At 40.6% G+C, this 22,719-nt stretch overlaps 1 protein-coding gene across 2 annotated transcripts in view; it reads right to left on the reverse strand.

The window, feature by feature from the left end:
- Nucleotides 1–22,719, reverse strand: part of LOC125463164 (semaphorin-3A) — a 409,874-nt gene that overhangs the window by 125,607 nt on the left and 261,548 nt on the right. For both annotated transcript variants that reach the window (XM_048554000.2, XM_048554001.2), the window contains exon 4: nt 11,024–11,086. In XM_048554000.2, the coding sequence (XP_048409957.1) occupies nt 11,024–11,086 (63 nt within the window). The remainder of the gene's footprint in view (nt 1–11,023; nt 11,087–22,719) is intronic.

The following is a 22,719-nucleotide window of genomic DNA, read 5'->3' on the forward strand; positions in this document are numbered from 1 at the left end:
TTAACTTTTTCTGATATTATTTCAGTGTGTTTCTGTACATTTTGCATGATCTTTGTAAATCGTTTCTGCATTTATTCCAGCGCCACTATATCCATTTATACAACATCATCTAGATCTGTGCACAGTATTCTAGTTGTGATCTAACCAAGACTTGGTTCCAATTGAGTCTAACTTTGCCACTTTCCAATATTCCTCTTAAAACAAATGGTTTACTTTATTTGAGGCCTTGTCAAGCTATTGATGCAAGTCAGTTTTTGGTATACATGGACACCAGTGAACACGTTGACTAGAAAATACCTAAAACCTTGCTGAAGTTCACAGCAGGGTTCAAGTAATGCACGGTAATTCTAATTTAAACATAAATTATTCCCACTGATCTATATCGGGCTTCTTGTTATCTTAATCCATTCAAAGGCTCAAAGATAACAATGAATGCTTTGAGTGGAGTTATTAAAGCTAATGACTTAGATTTATTCCAGTAATATTATCAACTGTGAACATTCAACTTATTCGTGCCTATGTACTGTATTACTTACAAATTCAGGGCTTGAAATTTAGTTTTTGGATTTGTTTTTATTCTTTCACAGGATGTGAGCATCGCTGGTTGAGCCAGCATTTATTGCCTATCCCTAATTGCCCTTGGGCTGTGTGGCCTGTTAGGCCATTCCAGAGGTTGCTTAGGAGTCAGCCACATTGCTGTGCGTCTGCAGTCACATGTAGGCTGGACCAGGTAAGGGTGGCAGATTCCCTTCCCTAAAGGACATGAGTGAACCAGATGGGTTTTTACAAAATCAACAATGCTTACATGGTTACCATTCGATGAGCTTTTAATTCTAGGTTTTTATTAAGTACGAATCTTGATACTATTTTTGTCTTTAAATCACTACCAGGTCAGTCTAAACCACAAGACAGGCAACTCGAGCCTGTTCACACTGAACTGGTTTTATCGATGTAAACGTTACTAAAGATTCAGTTCAGCAGGCCAGGGGAGGCAATAGCCTCACGGTATTATTGCTGTACTGTTAATCCAGAAACCCAGGTAACATTCTGGGGGCTTGAGTTTGAATCCTGACATGGCAGATGGTGGGATTTGAATTCAATAGAAAAAGGTATAATCTGAATTAAGTATCTAATGATGACCATGCATTGATTGCTATTGTCGTTGTCAATTGTTGGAAAAACCCATCTGGTTTTCTAATGTCCTTCAGGGAAGGAAACTGCCATCTTTACCTAGTCTGGCCTACATATGGCTCTAGACCCACAGCTACGTGGTTGATATTTAACTGCCCTCTGTAATTAGGGATTCACAATAAATGCTGCCTAGCCAGCAATGCGCTCATCCCGTAAATTAATTTTTAAAAAGTGTCAGAATAACATCTGAATTTAAATTCAACGAATTAAATTAATGCAGAATGAAAAAGCTAGCCTGAGTAACAGTGACCCAAAAAACTACTAGACCATTGCAAATAAACTTTGTCATTCACTAATGTCATTTAGGGAAGGGAAATCTGCCTTCCCTGTCCGGTCTGACAAACATGCCATTACTCTTGACTCTTAACTGCCCCTGGGAAATGGTTAAGAAGAATTCAATTATCAGGGAGGCAGTTCATGACTGTGTTGTTAAAGTGATATAGAATGAATACTTCCCTTGACAGCTTCTCGCTGCCTGAAAATGAATCAAAAGGAACTTAATGAACCTGTTCAACATGGTGTTAAGAGGCACCAAGAACCCTACAGGCAAGCCATTTAAAAATGTTCATCCATTATATGCAAACTGGTTATTGCCTGCCTTTGTAAGTTGGTGATTAAATTCTGGGTTTGTCAGTCTATTTTCTGCTTCCTACAATGGATTTCTGACTTCCCGTTAGAAATGTTTACTTGGGGTTTGCTTGGCTGTGGATTAATTTCACTGCAGTGATGGTAATCTGGTAGTGAAGGTGGGAGTAAGGTGGAGCTGCTGGATGAAGAAGAAAGGTGAGGGCATCCTGTGGGACGCAGGTCGTTGGGAGCACCCCTGACGGAGCTCAGCAGATTACACCCCTGTGGAACCGCAGTCACACTGAACCAGCCCTTCTGAGGGTCTACATCCAAAAAAAAGGAGAGGAATGATGTGACAGTTAGCCACTCAGCCAAAATGCCAACTCTCTGAGCTTCCAAGACAGCAGCGAGCAGTGGAGGTGATGTCCCTAAAACCTCAGCAAAACGTATCTGTAAATGTATTGTAACCCATCCCTATCACTTATTTTAGGGTGAATGTTTTGCTAATTAAGCAACAGGTGAACAAGTATTCAAGTTTCTGAAGGTAAGACATACCAGACTTGAAACATTAACCATGTTTCCCAGAACAACAGATATAATACAATGCTGAAGGAGGCCATTCAGCCCAGCAGCTTGCACTGGATCTATCACCTGATATCAATCTCTTGCCTTTCCCATTTTCCTGCACAATACAACTATCCAAAAGAATGAAATGCTCTCTTGAATGGCTCATTTGAACCTGCTTCCACTACATTTCCAGGCAATGCATTCTATACCCTGACTACTCACATCACACTACCTTCATTGCATAAAACTTTTAATCTATTCCCTCTCATTCTTGTTTTTCTTTTACATGCAGAGATAGTTTCACCCTATCTACTCTGTTCAATCTATTCTGATTTTGAAAACCTCTCAGAACTTCTCTCAGCCTTCTTTTCTCTCTATGGCTGCGGAAGATTTGCTGACCTTTTCCAGCGTTCTGTGTTTATTTCAGATTTCTAGCATTTGGAATATTTTGCTTTTAGTCAAGCATCCAAGCTTGTTATTTGTTTAACTCAATGTGATTGAACAGTTTTCAAGATGTAGTTATAATGCTATAAGACAATAGCAACAATATTTCTCAAAGTGGTTAACATGGACATTACAGACAGAAAGTTACTTCATGATCTCCACCAGAATATTTTTAAAATCTGGTAGAAAAAAAGAATTCCAAGGATAAATTCTGTCAAAGTAAATATCAATCATCATAGACAAACATCAGAACTATTTAGTAAGGAGCCTCTCGACATTTGTGAATAATTTTTATACTGAATGTTTCAAATTTTGAATCATTTTCTTTGTACACTTTAAGGATTTGAATTCTTGAAGCTCAAATATAATTGGGATCATTTGGACAGAGATTGTGAGGAAGTAGAGTTACGTTTAAAGGAGTCAGCATTCCAATGTTGGGTCAGTTATAGAGAGTGCCTATGTACTGGGTGATAGTATCAACATTTCACTTCCAAAGTCCAGTCTGGCTTGAGTCTGCTTTGTTGTGGTGAGAGCATCCACTTTCTGATGGTGGTTACTGCCAGATCACTGAAGAGGCGAACTTATTTACTTTTAATAATGCCAGAATTTGGTTTTGAGGAGACCTTTGAAGTGGTTCCTATTGGATACCTTTATCTTGTGCCAAAAGAAATTCTGACAGTCGAAAAGAAACTTGAACGCACCCTTTTCACTTTTCTTCATCAAAGCAATATCATGAATCATTAGCTATTGATGAATTTAATACTTCTTAGAAAAATTCTCATGACTAATATCCCACAATTAATATATGATTAACTTCCTTCAAGTATTTAATGGTTTATAAAATAATCATTTACATTCATTATCCCAGTCCAAAGACATTTGGAGCTGCCAATCAAATTGTGAACAGACAGATAATGCACTTTGATACCTATAGTTTGTGAATTTCACCATGCAGCACAAATCCTATAATGGCTTATGTCAACAGGCAGGGTGAAATAGCATGCATCTTGTAACAATGCTGACAATTTATTTTCTTCAATATTGAAAAGATGGGAGATTTAAATACATTGACAGCTTGACAGACCTCTTGACATATTGCTTTGACATTTCCAATAAACCCGACAGTTCCTGTGACTTCATTCACTTTACACTTACCTTTGTGGCTCCTTTAGTAATTCTGAACTCCCAAACAACACCTCACTTGTCCCAAAAGACCTCCCAAGACTTTAGTCAAAAAGGGGTATCCTACCTCCCAAGGAACTCAAGTAGGCGTAGACCATCTTCAGAATGTTCTAAAATGCACCAGTCAGTTTTTGAACATCAGCTAGAGAAAATGTATTCTCACTAAAGGCAGGTGCAATTTGCCTGGTCTCTGTGGGTTTAAATTGCCCACACCTACAACATTGGGAATTGAAGAAAATAAGTATGGATGCTAGTAGTGCACAATGAAACACAAAGCACTGGTGATGCGCAAGCTGGTCAGTTCACAACTGAAAAAGAGAAAGACAGGCCATTGCCTTAAATGTAGCAAAATGTGAAAACCATGTGTCAAACCAGAGTCTGAGCCAAGTCATAAGTATTGTTAAATTGTGAAGCTATTTATGCATTTTTGAATCCTGCTGTGCTTTTAGTAACACTTGTTCAATCTGGAGTTGAATCCGGGCAAATGTGGAGTTCAGTCTGGACGGTAGTAGATTCGCCAACTTTAGGTACATTTAAGTCGTCATTGGATAAGCATATGGACGTACATGGAATAGTGTAGGTTAGATGGCTTCAGATCGGTATGACAGGTCGGCACAACATCAAGGGCTGAAGGGCCTGTACTGTGCTGTAATGTTCTATGTTCTATGTTCTAAATTCGAGGTGATGCATTTTGGAAGATCTAATTCAAGACTGAACTACACAGTAAATGGAAAAGTCCTAGGGAAAATTGATGTATAGAGAGATCTGGGTGTTCAGGTCCATTGTTCCCTGAAGGTGGCAACGCAGGTGAATAGAGTGGTCAAGAAGGCATATGACACGCTTTCCTTAATCGGACGGGGTATTGAGTACAAGAATTGGCAGGCCATGTTAATTGTATAAGACTTTGGTTCGGCCACGTTTAGAGTACTGAGTACAGTTCTGGTCGCCACATTACCAAAAGGATGTGGATGCTTTGGAGAGGGTGCAGAGGAGGTTCACCAGGATGCTGCCTGGTATGGAGGGCACTAGCTATAAAGAGAGGTTGAGTAGATTAGGATTATTTTCATTAGAAAGATGGAGATTGAGGGGGAACCTGATCGAGGTCTACAAAATCATGAGGGGTGCAGACAGGGTGGATAGCAAGAAGCTTTTTCCCCCAGAGTTGGGGACTCAATTACTAGGGGTCATGAGTTCAAAGTGAGGAGGAAAGTTTAGGGGAGATATGCATGGAAAGTTCTTTACACAGAGGGTGGTGGGTGCCTGGAACGCATTGCCAGCGGAGGTGGTAGACGCAGACACGTTAGCCTCTTTTAAGATGCATCTGGACAGGCACATGGATGGGCAGGGAGCAAATGGACACAGACCCTTAGAAAATAGTTGACAGGCTTAGACAGAGGATCTGGATTGGCGCAGGCTTGGAGGGCCGAAGGGCCTGTTCCTGTGCTGTAATTTTCTTTGTTATTTGTTTTATTTTGTCCTGTCATGGTCTCACCACTGCTTTCTCCAGAAAACTCACATTTAGACAACAACTACCTGCCAGCAGGTTCACAGTTCTACATTAAACTACATTTAACATCGATTTCACATCAGACAGTGTCCTGGACTAGACAGAAAAAATGGAAACAATGCAATGTTGACAAATAACATCTTCTTCCCCTAAATGTCAATGACTAATGTTCTTTAAATCAAATATTAAAGGCCCTGAAAGTGAGTGAGACATTTGCCTTGGGTGCTCTGAGGAGTGATACTCACAGTAAAATTGTCACTAAATCCTATTTTTCCCCATTAGTCCTGGGCTCCATACTTCTAACCAGGAATTCTGATCATTCAGAACAACTTGCAGAGCATTGCAACAATGAAAAGAGATCTCCCAAAGAGGGGCATAATTAGGGAAAGTAAAACCCATCGCCTCTTTTGCAGCAGGCTCTGTGCCATGTTCTGGAAGTTAAATATCCAGAAGCACATTCTGACACTGGGACAGCCCCTGTCAAAGGGCATGTATGTAAGCAAAGTGAGGGGTAGTGCCTGTTAGTTACAGGTTAGGGTGTCAGCTGGGGTAAGGTAGCAGCTAACTATGCTCCTGGCTGGATACACTGCCATCTACATAGGGTGCCAGGTAGGAAGATGCTAGGTGGGTAGAATATCAGGTAAATTGGGTGCCAGGTAAAAACAGTGTCAGGTAAAGAGAATGTCAGGTTAGTGATGGAGCTTAGGGTAGGTCAGGGATGGTGGGATGCTGAAGCCACAACACTCAGTGGACATCGGAGCTGGTGGACGAAGGTGTTGTCAGGCTCTGAGGCATGCGTTGTTGTTGGCTCACAGGGCATTAGGCAGGTAGCAGGGAATGTGGGGAATAGGATGGGGAGAGTTGACTATCAGAGGTAAGTGCAGTGTAGGAGCTTTTGGGGAGGTGTACTTAGTGGGAGGATGGGCATTATTGTGGGACATGATGGGGTGAATAGCAAAGTTCTTTTCTCTGGGAGTGAAGATAGAGGGCATCTTTTTAAGGTGAGAGGGGAAATATTTAAAAGGGACCCGAGGGACAACATTTTCATGCAAAGAATGGTTCATGTGTGGAATGAACTGGCAAACCAAGTGGTAAATACAGGTACAGTTACAAATTTGAAAAGGCATTTGAACATGCGCATCAATAGGAAAGGTTTAGAGAATCATGGGTCAAATGCAGGAAAACGGGGCTATTTGGGTTTGGGGAATCCTCGTTGGAACGGATTGGTTGCACCGAAGGGTCTGTTTCAGTTTTTATATGACTGTGTGACTCTATTTGGGGTCAGCTGATTAATTGCCAGAGTCAGGTTTTTTTTAATGTTTTACCTTTTCCTCAGCATCTATTATCAGAGGCCGCACAGTCAGAATTCTCTAACATTGAAAGCTTTTTTCAAAGGGTTCCAGACACAAAGGAGTTGCTCGTCAGAATCTTCAATCTCCCCAGGAATTCCCAAGGAGTCTGCTATGTCTGGGATTCTCTAGGGTCCTGAGGAACCAGCCCAGCCTGTGGTTCTGGAAGGACTGTCCGGTGGTCAAATCCTGGGCTATTATTTCTGTGGCAGCTCATCCTTCGGTTATCACAAATAAAGCTGCTAGCAGAATCGATGAATAAATAAGCAGATATACTGATCTATTGTAAATGCAGCAGGAGCATCTTTTATAGCCTGTAAATACTGACTGCATATTATTCACAGCCTCCTGTCCAGAAGGCAAAAGAAAACAATCACTCCCACAGCTAAGACAGGCAGCTGCCCATGAGATCAATACGCAAATATTTTACTTGAGAACACCTAAAACCTTCTTGATATCCAACTTGATTCATCAGTGATTAAGAAATACTGAAAATCTCATTGGGCCTTCCGAGCATTAGGTAATTACTGTCTATTTCTGATACTTCTGGCCTCAGTGAAACACATGGCTGGTTTTGGTGCAGTTTCCCTGTCCTCAGATCCCTGTTCCTGTTTTCTATTTTTGGACATCTCAATGACCACTTCTCTAATTGCCTGGATGAGATCCTCAAAATGCCTAAGACAAAATAGTTGAACCTGCACATTAAAGGTATAAAAATAAGTACAGCTCCTAATGGTTTTTATCTAAGGCCCCTGACATCCACAAAGTGGCACTGAGACAGTCAGCTATGACATGTGGTGAGTGTGACTGATAGCCAGGCATGTATCATATGGCACACACACATACTGACCGAGAGACAGAATGTCTGCTTGCGACCTCCTCTTGAACATAGAGGCACTGAACCATCTGAGGTATTGGCTCCACCACTGCTGTCATCAACAGCATGAGTTGACAGGTGTGCTTCTGAGAGGAAGAACTGGGACAGGCACATTCCCCTTCACGAAAGACTTGACTACATCACCCAGCTTCCTCCAGTTACCCAGAACAGATCTGTAAATATTTGCTTCATGGAAGTGGGCAGTGTTTCACTTACAGCTGAGACCCTGGCACAAATGTTCTTATTCAAGGTTTCCATGCCAAGGCTCTGTCATTGGATCTCCCTGAACATTTCATGCTCAGAGCTTTGTTCATAAAATACTTTACAAGTAATTTGTTTTACAAGTTTATATCTGTTTACAAATATACATTTTAGTTTATTAGATTTCAACAAACCGATTTTAAGATATTTTTCTGGGGAAATCATTGCTTTAATTGATGCAAACGAGAATCAGTGTTTGTTTCAAAATATTTCCAAGAAAACTATCTCAGTACTTCAACCGAAGTACTTGCTTGTACTGCAGGCCAGAACACAATTAATTAAAAGACGGTGAAACAAGATATTGAAATAATTTACTTGCAGGCAGAAACTTGTATTTGTTTTCCCCAAGGCATCAACAAAAGCTGTTTAGTTTCATATAAAATTTGGACCCTATCTTACAGGTTGAAATTTAAAACCATCTCCATTGCTAATGGAGCAAGTTGTAGCAATTAGGACAAGAGGTGAGTAATTCCTCACCTTCAAATATATTTATAATGATGATTGGGAGGAACAGGTTGGCAAAGACTCAGTGCAGTCTTTATGGGGAAAACCTCGTCCCTGTGCTTTGTGTTGTAAAATTGTAAACGGATCCTTTAAAAATGCATAAAGAGCTGGGTAACAGTTACTGATTCATCAAAAATGGGGCTATACTATTACTGTGTGAGATCTTCATTGCCATGTTATTAATATTAAAATTTAATTCCTTGCCTCATTTTACTGCTGGAAGTGAGGATAATTTCAACTTTGAACTGAAGAAGAGTTTGTTGTACAATGTCGACCATTTTTACTTGCTAGAAAAAGAGCGTTATCTGCTCTCTATTCAGTTGAATTTTACAATGGTCTAGTAAGAAACTTTACAGAGAGTGAGGGAGTTCCTGACAATTTAGGTTAGTGTTGACACATGATGCTAATGCAAGGAAAATGTTTATGAGTGGGAAATAATTTATCAACATCTTCCTCTTGCTACTGGTTAAACATTCCTTCAAAGGTGTATTGTAATCACAAAATCTCAACCTGTCATTCTGCACCGTCCAGTTTCACTATGTATTCTGAATAAAATAATTCATGATCCAATTCTTCAACATCAAAGTGAGCAGTTTTTCCAGACATAATAGGAACTGCAGATGCTGGAGAATCCGAGACAACAAGGGTGTAGTGTTGGATGAACACAGCAGGCCAAGCAGCATCAGAGGAGCAGGAAAGCTGACATTTCGAGCCTAGACCCTTCATCAGAAATGGGGGATGGGGAGAGGATTCTGAAATAAATAGGGAGAGAGGGGGAGGCAGACCGAAGATGGATAGAGGAGAAGATAGGTGGAGAGGAGAGTATGGGTGGGGAGGTAGGGAGGGGATAGGTCAGTCCGGGGAGAATGGACAGGTCAAGCGGGCAGATTGAGGTTAGTGGGTAGGAAATGGAGGTGCGGCTTGAGGTGGGAGGAGGGGATAGGTGAGACGAAGAACAGGTTAGGGAGGCTGGGGCGAGCTGAGCTGGTTTTGGGATGCAGTGGGGGTAGGGGAGATTTTGAAGTTTGTGAAACCCACATTGATACCAAGCAGAATATGAGTTGCTGTTCCTGCAACCTATGGGTGGCATCGTTAGGCACTGCAGGAGGCCCAGGATGGACATGTCGTCTAAGGGATGGGAGGGAGAGTTAAAATGGTTTGCAACTGGGAGGTGCAGTTGTTTATTGCGAACCGAGCGTAGGTGCTCTGCAAAGCGGTCCCCAAGCCTCCGCTTGGTTTCCCCAATGTAGGGAAGGCACAACGAGTACAATGGATACAGTGTACCACATTGACAGATGTGCAGGTGAACATCTGCTTGATGTGGAAAGTCATCTTGGGGCCTGGGATGGGGATGAGGGAGGAGGTGTGGGGGCAAGTGTAGCACTTCCTGCGGTTGCAGGGGAAGGTGCCGGATTTGTTGGGGTTGGAGGGGAGTGCGGAGCGGACAAGGGAATCGCGGAGAGAGTGGTCTCTCCGAAAGGCAAACAAGGGTGGGGATGGAGAAATGTCTTTAGTGTGGGGTCGAATTGTAGATGGCAGAAGTGTCAGAGGATGATACGTTGTATCCGGAGGTTGGTGGGGTGGTATGTGAGGACTAGAGGGATTCTTTTTTGGGCAGTAATTGTGGGGACGGAGTGTGAGGGATGAGTTGCGGGAAATGCAGGGGACATGGTCGAGGGTGTTCTTGACCACTGTGGGGGAAGTTGCAGTCCTTGAAGAATGAGGACATCTGGGATGTACAGGAATGGAATGCCTCATCCTGGGAGCAGATGTGGCGGAGGCGAAGGAATTGGGAATAGGGGATGGAATTTTTGCAGGAAGGTGGGTGGGTGGAGGTGTATTCTAGGTAGCTCAGGGAGTCGGTGGGCTTGAAATGGACTTCGGTTTCCAGTTGGTTGCCTGACATGGAGACAGAGAGGTCCAGGAAGGTGAGGGATGTGTTGGAGATGGTCCAGGTGAACTTGAGGTTGGGATGGAAGGTGTTGGTGAAGTGGATGAACTGTTCGAGCTCCTCTTGGGACCATGAGGTGGCGACGATACAGTCATCAATGTAACGGAGGAAGAGGTGGGGTTTAGGGCCAGGGTAGGTGCGGAAGAGGGACTGTTCCACATAATCTACAAAGAGGCAGGCAGAGCTTGGGCCCATGCAGGTACCCATAGCCACCCCCTTTGTCTGTAGGAAGTGGGAGGAATCGAAAGAGAAGTTGTTGAGGGTGAGGACGAGGTCAGCTAGGCAGATGAGGGTATCATTGGAGGGGGACTGGTTGAGCCAGTCAGGATAGGAAGAAGCGGAGGGCCTTTAGACCATCTGCTTGGGGAATGCAGCTGTATAGGGACTGGACGTCCATGGTGAAAATGAGGTGTTGGGGACCGGGGACCGTCAGCTTTTGTGCTCTTAAGACACTGCTTGGCCTGCTGTGTTCATTCATCTCTACACCTTGTTAACTCAGTTTATCCCGACATACTGTTTCACTAATACTGACAACGTGCTTGCCCTGTTGTTAAACGACAATATCAGTGTAACACAATACACAAAATAATAAAACTAGAATATTAGCAGAATGTTATTCTTACCACAAGATCCTTTCCTGCCCATTTGCATTCATCTCTTCTGGTGGGTGTTGGAGGCCACACAATCTGAAATATCAGCCAAGAAATAAAAATTGGTTTTAAGCATAATATTGACTCTTTCTAATTTAGTTCAAATGTCTTTAGGTCATTTCTGGTCCAGCAATTGCACTGTTCCTCTGAATCCTTACCAGTTTTCTCGATACTCAGATAACTATCAAAGTGAAACTTAAAAATGTAAAACATCCATCTACTAAAATGCACAATTCAATTTTAATTGTGAAATAGGATCTAAATTAACTGTTAATGCTGATTGGGTAGATTTGGTTCTAACGTACAGCCCATATTCCTTTACAGCGCCTACGACTAAGGTTCTGGGCTTAAAAACATTTGACCATCATTAACTTCTTCCAAACGAACAGAAATTAATTGAAGCAAGGTTATTTTTCTAGTGGTGCTTTGGGGATTCACAAAATGGGGTGAGGGGAGTATACGCAAAGATATATAACATAGGAATGTTTACATTGTATATTCAACTTACAAATATGTAACATGTTTGGATCAGACTCCTTTCTTAGTAAATAAACATGTGCTAAGCAGATTAAAACAGAGACAAGCTTGTTTTCCATAAATGACTGCAAATTCTTCTTGTAGTTAAGTGAAGACAAGCTGAAGATGGGAAGTGTATGGTTGATAATTCTGTTACATTAGAATATTTGATGCTTAGGGAAAGGAAATAATCTGTTATTTTGTAAAACTTTCCTATAGATGGAACTTTGGCCATTTACTTATCCTTTTCTTCATCTTATAAACATGTAATTAACAGCACAAATGGAGGTGAATAAACCATGAGGGGCTCTTGTGCTAATTGAAATCCTGCAATTCAGAAGTGCAAAGAATAAATCCCAGAACAAATTGATTGCACTTTTTAAATTGTTAATGCGTTACACTTCACATCGTGACATCTGTAAACTATGGTAAGTGTTTATTAAGAAAACTTTAATTACTGGAGAACTTGATTTTGAAGCACTATTTTTGTAGTTACCTCATTCAGTAAACAAATATGAAGTTTATGTTTTTAACATTAAAATCATACAACTTATAACTGCACAAATAGCTCAGATATATAACATCCCACAACAGACTTTTATTAACTTTAATTTATGACCACTTTCCATAATTTTCGACATAATGCTTTGAAAGATGAATAGCAATTGCTTGTGAAAAACTCAATAATTCCCAAGATGCTTTCAGTGCAACTAATGTACCAGTTTGTTTAAATAACTTTTTATACTGACACTAGAAGAAATATTTATAACATATTAAATAACAGTGCAGACAAACAGGTTAGTCCATTAGCATTTCTTGAGGGGAAGAGAATAAACACAGTGGAATTAATATAACTACATATATTGCTCAATTTAAAATCTTCTTTTCACTACCATTATTAAAACATAACTGTTTTTGTTTAGATGCCAGATGGAGGAAATTGTTATGTATCTGTAACACAAATATTTCTATGATAAACTCACAGCTCTGTTAACTTAATCTTTAAACTAGAAATCCAAGTACCAGGACTTCAGCATTGTTAAGTTTATTTTAAACAAAATGAAATATGTATATAATTTTTTTCAAATCAGCAACATCCCTTTATATGAATTACAAGACAGTTTGACAGACAAATTCAATATGCGACCACAGAGATAATTCTTTGATGTTTATTTTGAATTGCTTGGTGTGCCAGGAATGGAAAGTCATCTATGCCAATGGGTGGCCGATTGGGATCAGTTAAGTACCTTTAAGACATAGTTAAGTACAATTTTTTTCCTTGTCCTGCTACTGAGTTTGGAATTTACAGATACATGTGTGGGCTGATTGACACTAAGAGCCAAGACCCATTTTGACTATTTGCACAAAGTTTGTCTTTATCAAGACATGTCAGTAAGGAATGGAACATTTTTTCTTTTTTTGTTTTTTCAGAGTTGAAAACGTAGCTTTGATTATACCCAGGATAGAGCTCATTGCAGCAATATGCTCCAAATTCATTCTCACATGACAGTGTTCAATTGCATCAAAGGAAAACTTACACTCCCTAAGCAAACTATCTGTACATCCGTCCAAACTTTTATCACAATCTTTTATTTCTTTCACTCAATATGATGCAGATTAACCACCTAATCTAGTTCAGTTCCATACAATGGGGAATCTTTCCAGAAGAGGTTGTTTAAACTGAGCTCCAAAGGTTAAGAATGTGAAAATTCTACATTCTTAGAACTTGCTTCGGTTAGCAGTATAGGAGTATAAAAACGATTCAATATTGTGTTACATTACTCTAACTATCCTTTTTTTTTGAGAACACAGTATTGGAATTATTAAACAAGTACAATTTGCATCACAAAACTATTAATTGCACTCAAATTCCAGAAAGATTTTTGACTATGAGACAGGAGTAGACTATTTTAAGTTTGCAAACACGTGCTCTCTCTTCGGTATTCAAATACAATTATAGAGTGTAAATTCTCACAGATATCCCTCAGTTAACAGAAAGCAATTGCAAGTTCATAGTCCAGCAGTTCCATTGAGTGGAAATGGTGAAAGAGGACCCTTTCTTTGTGTGAAGTTTTGTAGAATTGACTATTTAAAAATTGAGATAGCAAGTTGTGGAGCTGGACGAATACAGCAGGCCAAGCAGCATCAGAGCAGCAGGAAGGCTGACGTTTTGGGCCTAGACCCTTCTTCAGAAACATCTGAAATTTCTGAAGAAGGGTCTAGGCCCGAAATGTCAGCCTTCCTGCTGCTCTGATGCTGCTTGGCCCACTGTGTTCATCCAGTTCTACACCTTGTTATCTCAGATTCTCCAGCGTCCGCAGTTCCTACTCTCTCCATTCAAAGATTAGAAGCTAACAGGAATGTTTTGATAAGTGTGCATGTTTTTTTGGCACTAAACAAATAATAATTGGTGTGCAATGTCTCAGTCATCTGCATTCTGAATGAACAAGGACAGTGACAATCGCTGCTACGGTAGTTGTAGAATTAGAACAACTGCAGATGGAAAGCTCAAAAGCCTGTGTTAAATTGGAAGAATTTCTGGACCTGTTTGGTTTCTCCTGCATCTGCCGAGTAGGAGTGGTGGCACAGTCAGGGTCAACAAAGACAGAGGAGCTGTCAGTGGAAGTTGTTAAGATTTCAAGTTCTTGCAAACAGGTAGCTCAGCAATGTTTGCTGTGTGTGTTATAGGTGTGACTGGTCACGCACAACTGACTGTGTTTCACTGGCTGTCTTTCAGAAGCGAATAAGAATGGCTGTGAAAAACTGCTGGACAGCAACAAGTACAGACGAACACATTGGCGATGAGAAATTAAATGAAAAGGCTTTGGGATCCAGAAAGAGAGAAGGATGTTCAGCACGTGTACTGTTGAAAATTATTTCAACAAAGGTCAGTTGAAGCTAATGTTTTTCACAAATCTCTTTCTACTGCCACTTGTTATCTCAAAACCTCAGAGTAAAATATTTAAATGTTGCCTCAAAAATGTAGCCACCTTTACTCTTAGCATCAGTTATCAATTAAAGCCACTGAAAATTAGGGCTTGTACTCTACTTTGAAGCCTGAGACGTCTCTACTGACTAAATGACGTGTTGCGAGTTTTCTAAGTCGAGCACTCATTTTACAACCACAAAGCTGTGGATTACTCTCCTATCATTGCATATCTCTCAAATCCACCTGCCCAGCTGAGATGTGTTTTCTCAGTTTACACTGGAGCCAGTCTGGGCTGAACTGTCTCTCAGAAGCAATGTGTTTCATTTCAGGATCTTTAACAACCTGCTGCAGCTTGTTTCTGTTAAAGAATTTCCTGGAATCAAAATATGCCAATTCAATAAAAGAAAAGTCTGTTGGATGCTTGTAAAAACTTATTTTTTGAACATTATTATTAAGCACAAATACAGGAAGCTTTATCTAACCTTGTGAAAGGAATATACCAAATAGAAACAGTCATGAACCAGTTGACCTTTTCAGACTGTTTCATTATTCAACAAGATTATGTCCGACCTCTTACTTCTTACTCAATCCCTTTAAAGAGCTTTATAGAGCTGTACAGCACAGAAACAGATGCTTCAGCCCAACTTGTCCATGCTGACCAGATATTCCAAATTAATCTAGCCTCATTTGACAGTATTTGGCCCAAATCCATCTGAACCCTTCCTGTCCATGTCCCCATCCAGATGCCTTTTAAATGTTGTAGTTATACCAGCCCCCACCACTTTCTCTGGCAGCTCATTCCACATGTCTTCATTGTGGCAATATCCAAAAATCTACTGATTTCTGTCTTGAATATACTCCACAGTTGAACAATTATAGCCCTTTAGACAGAGAATTCTGGAATTTTACTAACCTTCAGTGAAGAAATGTATTCTCATCTCAGTCCTAAATAACTGGCTCATTATTCAGAAGTTATGACCTTCAGTTGTAGACTCCCGAGCCAAGGAGAAACATCCTCCCAGCATCTACAATCTCAAACCCCTTAAGAATCTTCTGTATTTCAATGGATTACATCTCATTCTTCCCAACTCAAGGGAGCATGGATCCATTAATACTCCATCTCTCGTCAGAGGATAATCCTCATCGAGAATAAAGTCTCACAAACTTACATCAGACTCTCTCTCTCTCTCTCTCTCTCTCTCTCTCAGGAAACTGTTTCCTTCTTTTGAAAAGGAAGCCAGCAGTGTAATACAATCCTTCAGGCAGGATCTCATCTCAGACTATTGTCATCCATTTTTTTAAACTCTTAATCTCCAAACCCCTTGTAAAAAAAGCTAAAATGCCATTTGCTTCTCAAATTCTTGCTGTACCATCTCGGTCTGTCAGGATTTGAAAATTAGTCTGCTTTTTCTATTCTTGCCAGCAAAGTAGATAACTTCTTATTTAATCACATTACAATCCATCTTTCATGTTCTTGCTCATTCATTTCAATTTCTAAACCTTTTTAGCAGCCTCTGTAAACCCTCCTGATACTGTATCCTCACATTTCACTCTGCGTCATCTTTGGAACAAACCTGGATAGACTGTACTCAATCCTCTCACATAAGAACCAAACACAGACTGGAAATATTTGAGGCCTAAGTCCTGATCCTTGTGGTACCCCACTAGTTTCAGCTAACCAATCTGAACAGGTCCCATTTATTCATACTCTCCATGGTGTCTAGGTGGTTGCTGCTATTTACTGGGGCCAACTGCAATGTTGCCCCATTTTGGCCACAAGAAGTGACAGTGATCACCAGGTCCGATATCATTATCATCTGACTGTGACAGAGGCAGATCCTGGCTGGCAAAAAAATAAGCAGCTCCCAATTGATGTTGTCGCATTTTCATCCAGTTCTGCTGTCATATTATCTAAACTAAAGCAGGTTTCCACAGGGTTCTATTGTGTACAGCAATGAAAATAATCGGCATTAAATTTACAGCACACTAACATGTAACTCTTTTTACTTTATTGCTTTCTTATCAAAATGGCACAGAATGAAATTCTGCTTTTGATTCTTGCACACAAGGTCAACCTGAAGCATTTCCAAGTTGGGTAAAGCACAGCTAAACATTAATTGAAGCACTTTCTAATCAATTCCAGCAACATGCGTAAGACTAATCTTCAGTAAAGGAGGCTTACATGGGATGCCTTTGCTCAATCAAAATCAGATAAAAGATCACTTTGCATAGGAACCTCAAAACATCAGAATTTACAAGGAATAGAATGGAGTCTGCACAATTTGAAGCAGTGGCAGAGAGAGTTGCTTCATGCTTCGCAGAGTTAAATCACCTCAGCTCCTCCATGACTTAACAGGCAGCCTGATAAAACATAACTTTGTGATGGATTGAGAGAATCAGTGAAACTACATTATCAGCAGGTCTGTGAAAATTGACTCTGGGTCATGAGATGACACTGCCAAAGGACAACATGTAAGATAGAGGAGGACTTCAAGGTCCAAACCTCACCAACTCTGGAGATACCTGCATGGCAGCAGGAAAGAAGCAATCAATGAAGAGGTTCAAACTGAATTCGAACAACTGCAAGGAATCACACTAAGACAGTCTTATAAAACTGAACAGTGAGTGAGAGACAAGGCTAACATGATGGTCATTGACGAAAGACATTGCAATAACATCATTATATGAACAAATGTGCCACCATTTTTCCTTTCTCTCAATTTGGCAGTTAAAAAAAAATCTGTAGAACTACTGACCTGCAGCAGAATAAAATAAATTATTCTAGACTCTTATTAATAATGCCCCAGGAACCCTGCAGGCAGTTACATGGGTATCCTTTCTCTTCTATATGCTAAAAGTCACTCTATATTTGAGGAATAAATTACTCCGAGAGTAATTGTAAAGGAACATATGAGACACTGTGCAGAAGGAATTAATGAAATGCTATCAATTTAATAGGATTACGTCACATCTAACTACTCACAGAAATCAGTCACATTTATATTAGGCAGACCTCTGAAGTAACAATAATCTAGTTCATGAAGTGTTTAAGCACACTTTACAGTTTGGAAATTATTAATTTTCTGTTTAAATTGTTTATTTTCACTTGGTTTCAAACTGATGAATCCCTTCATTCAGCAAGCAAAAAAGGAATTTAGTTCAAACATATTAAGTGCTTGAATGTTATTAATGAGTAGTTGTAATTCAACATGTTTAACACCCTTTAAAATGTTATAAAACTCAATTTGTAGCCTGGGAATCATATAAATAACCATCACTGAAAATCACCGAAACTGATTATCATGGAACATGCAATCTCTGTGTCAATATACATACTGCAGGAGCACTCTGTATGAACACATGATGCTACAAAGCTAAATAAATTATTTCATAAATGTAAGCAATAAGAAACAGCAAATCCATGACCATTCTCATCCAGAAGGACAATGGCAGCTGATAGTGGAAACACGACTCCTATAAGATCCCTTCCAAGTCACTCACTAATCAGACTTGGAAATACATCACTGTTCCTTCAGTGTCACTGGGCCAAAACCTTAGAATTCCCTCTCTAAGAGCATCATGGGTTATACCAACAGCACACGGGCTGCAGCGGTTCAAGAAGACAGCTCACCACCACCTTTCTTATGGGGTAACTAGGGACAGGCAATAAATACTGGCCCAGTCTGTGCCACCCAGCTACCTGGAAAAATAAGATAATTAAAGAATGCGTAAATATATTTCCTAGGCAGTGGTTAAATATAAAACCAGAAAGTATTGGAGAAACTCAGCAGGTCAAACAACATCCATGGAGAGAGAAACACAATTGATGTTTCACATGCAATATGGCAAATTTTGAAGAAGATACGCGAGATTTGAAATGCTAGATCCATTTCCCTCTCCATAGAACTAGCTAGATTGGCTGCATTTCTCCGGAATTTTCTATTTTAATTTCAGCTGTCAGCATTGATTGTACTTTGCTTTAATTTTAAGCAATCAGTATAGTTACTGTTACATGAGATAATGGTTCTGGAAGAGTTAATGTTCATGTTATGTTCATAGAATCATAAAATTCCTGCAGTGTGGAAACAGGCTGTTCAGCCTGATAAGTCCACACCAACGCTCTGAAGAGCATCCCGCCCAATCCCATCCCCCTACCCTTTCCCTGTAACCCTGCATTTCCCATGGTAAACCTAATCTACACATCTTTGAGCACTATGGACAATTTAGCATGCCTAATTCACAAAGCCTGCACATCTTTGGACTGTGGGTGGAAACTGCAGACCCTGGGGGAAACCCAGGGAGAGACGGGGAGAATGTGCAAACTCTGCACAGTCAGCCACAGGTAGAATTGAACCCGGGTCACTGGTGCTGTGTGGCAGCAGCGCTAACCATCCAATGTTTCTATTGATGTCACACAGTCTGGGGAGACGGAGCTCTGTTCCAGCAGCAGATGTACCTACACCAGCTCCTAGATGTGCCAGTGATTCTGCCTAACCAATATAATTGTTTCTATTGCTGTCATGCATCAACCTTCTTGTTATCTAAACGCAGTACTTCCTCTGTATAAACACCATAGTGATATATCCACTATCAGAAATCATTAGATGGTCCTAAGGTACAGCAAAGACAAGGAGAATTGGTGGCAGTGAAGAACTTAAAATAACCCTCATATAGCACCAGACACTGGCAGAAGTGACAAATACTGCAAGGACCGCCACTGTGAAGACAGGAAATCCAGAAAACCCAGAAGTAGTTTTAAAATAACATCAAGCAAGTAGGTTCATAACTCTCAGAATAAGTATCACTTTAAGAAAATGTAGACAGGCCAAGCAGTATCATTTCTGGAGCTACTCTACAGCTTTTTATCCTCTACCACCATTCACAACATCAGCCCAAGACACAGCGATAGGCAAAGGAGGACCAGTGATGAAGCATTACCTTGAACAACCCTTACCCAGTATCACAAACTGGTAAAGGTAGCAAATATTGTGAAGGACAAGAGTGGTCACCTGGTAAAATATTGCAATTGCTAATGCCAAAATGATTTAAAATACAGGCTATTAATATTTAAATTTATAACAAAACCTAAAAACCTTGGACATTCTTTTTGAGAAATAAACAAATAAGAAATTAGCTGGGATTTTACAAAGTAGCTACTAAAGTCCCCTGTTCTGAAAGCCGCCAAACTCAACAGGAGGAAGGTCAATACTAACAATACTAACCATAAGTAACATGGTCAGAACTGGCCATGAGAACCCGAAAAAAAAGGTTCCCAAAAGTTAATTATCTAAACATGAAAATTATTCACTTGAAATGCACAGTTTTCCAATGGGCTTCAAAATGTCTCTTGGGGATGAGGTTTGTTAATAATAGGTATTGTGAGGACAAAGTTTTAAATCCAAATCCATTATGGGAATTGAAGAGTTGAGAGTCTCCTTTTTCTAAAACAAAGGATAACGGGGAACTCCAACAATGGACTATCAAAATTCTGAGTTAAAACCGGATTGTCTGCACTCTGGCCGAAGATCAATATTCTGATTATGGAAACTCCCCTCCTGTGAGAAAGTAGGACTATAAGCTTAGGTTGTTTTACACTATATAAATAAAACAGCAATATCCATTTAGGGATAATGGGAACTGCAGATGCTGGAGGATCCAAGATAATAAAGTGTGGAGCTGGATGAACACAGCAGGCCAAGCAGCATCTCAGGAGCACAAAAGCTGACGTTTCGGGCTTAGGCCCTTCATCAGAGAGGGGAATGGGGTGAGGGTTCTGGAATAAATAGGCAGAGAGGGGGAGGCGGACCGAAGATGGAGAGAAAAGAAGATAGGTGGAGAGGAGAGTATAGGTGGGGAGGTAGGGAGGGGATAGGTCAGTCCAGGGAAGCCGGACAGGTCAAGGAGGTGGGATGAGGTTAGTAGGTAGGAAATGGAGATGCGACTTGGGATGGGAGGAAGGGATGGGTGAGAGGAAGAACAGGTTAGGGAGGCAGAGACAGGCTGGACTGGTTTTGGGATGCAGTGGGGGGAGGGGAAGAGCTGGGCTGGTTGTCTGATGCAGTGGGGGTAGGGGATAAGCTAGGCTGTTTTTGGGATGCAGTGGGGGAAGGGGAGATTTTGAAGCTGGTGAAGTCCACATTGATACCTTTGGGCTGCAGGGTTCCCAAGCGGAATATGAGTTGCTGTTCCTGCAACCTTTAGGTGGCATCATTGTGGCACTGCAAGAGGCCCATGATGGACACGTCATCTAAAGAAAGGGAGGGGGAGTGGAAATGGTTTGCGACTGGGAGTTGCAGTTGTTTATGGCGAACTGATAGGGTTAATATCCATTTAGGTATGACTTCTAAGGGGAAGGACCCCTCACAAAATCTAACATCTCTGTTTCTCTCTCTAGTTGTTCCCAAGTCATCAGTTCTGACAGAAAGGTGCTCCTTACAACAACCAAAATAGCTCAGTCATAAAACCCCCATGGGAACCACCAGGTCAACATTCAACTGCGCAATTCCTTCACCAAAGAAATGTAAATGTTTTTGTGTCAATTCCACCTCACCTCACCCTCTATCTTGTGTATTTGCCTGAATAGAGTCAAACTGCATGAAAACAGATCCTTCAGTTCAACACATCCATGCCAACCATGTATCTCAAACTTAACTAGTCCCATTTACCTACATTTGGCCCATACGCCTCTAAATTCTTCCTATTTATGCACCTGTCCAAATGTCTTTTAAATCCTGTAATTGTACCAGCCTTCACCACATTGTCTGGCAGCTCATACCATACATGCATCACCCTCTGTGTGTAAAAGTTGCCCCTCAGGTCTCTTTTAATTTTTTCCCTTCTCACCTTAAACCTATGACCTTTAGTTTTGAACTCTCCCACCCGTGGAAAAAGACCTCAACGAAGCCCCTCATGATTTTATTAACCTCGAGAAGATAACCACGCAACCACCTATGTTCCAGGGGAAACAGCATATCCAATCTCTCCTGAAAACTCAAATCCTCCAGTCCTGCTAACATCCTTGTAAATGTTTTTTTTTCCACCCTTTTCTGTTTAAAAACAACCTTGCTTTAGCAAGGAAACCAGAATCGTATGCAGTATTCCAAAAGTACCCTAACCAATATTCCATACAACTGCAACATGATGTCCCAACTCCTGCACCCAAGACTCTGACCAAAATGAAGGCAAGAGTGGATTATTCCACGGCACAACATCGTGGGCCGAAGGGCCTGTACTGTGCTGTACTTTTCTATGTCCTATGTTCTATGAGTGCCAAATACCTTCTTCACCACCCTGTCTACCTGTGGTTCTTTCAAGAAACTATGAACCTGCACCCCTAAGTGCCTCTGTTCAATAACACTCTCCAGGGCCTTACCATTAATTGGTAAGGCAAACCAAGGCTGGGCTTACACAAAATGTAACACTTCATATTTATCTAAATTAAACTCCCATCTGCTGATTTGTGAATGTGTGTGCGTATGCATATTTCACAGATTTCAGAACAGATTTTATCTTTTTAATAATGATTGTTTATTTTTGTTATTGACTGAGTTAACAACAAAACTCGCTCCTGAATTTTTATAATCTCAAGAGTTTGCCAGGCTTGTGTCTTCTTAGTTTCAATACTTGATCAGGTATATGTTGAATTCTGCTAACTCTGTTACACCAATGTTACATAAATGATTACTATTCTCGGATTTTACACAGAATTACACGGCTAGCAAAGTTCATAGTGAAAATCCGTTAAAATATACTAAGATGCCCATAATTGATTAAACAGCATTATGATTGTAAACCCTAGACTGGTTCACCATTGGTCCTTTTCAAAATCAAATCTCAAGAGTGAGACTAGAACCTAGACTAATACTTCAGCTCAAGGCAGGAAATAGACTTTGACAGAGTTTGTGGGATGGGGATGGAGTTGGGGAACAAGTGGGGACATGTACATTTGAATTGGCTGGGCAAATAGATAGTAACTGTGGATCAACATAGGCATATGGGATACAGAGATTTGGGAAGTAAGAGATTTAGGGAGGCAGTTTAAGTCGAAAAGTTAAAGCACAAGTAAAAATTAGGAATATCAATATAAAGCCCATGCAGAAATCTGAATTTGTATAAAATCTCACTTATTCCACAGCTGTACGAGTGTTTTGTTTTACTTACTTTTTGGAAGACAGTGTCGCTGGCTGGCTGACAGGCATTTATTGCCCATCCCTAGCTGCCCTTG

The sequence above is a fragment of the Stegostoma tigrinum genome, chromosome 25, assembly GCF_030684315.1.
Source record: "Stegostoma tigrinum isolate sSteTig4 chromosome 25, sSteTig4.hap1, whole genome shotgun sequence".
Lineage (NCBI taxonomy): Eukaryota > Metazoa > Chordata > Chondrichthyes > Orectolobiformes > Stegostomatidae > Stegostoma > Stegostoma tigrinum.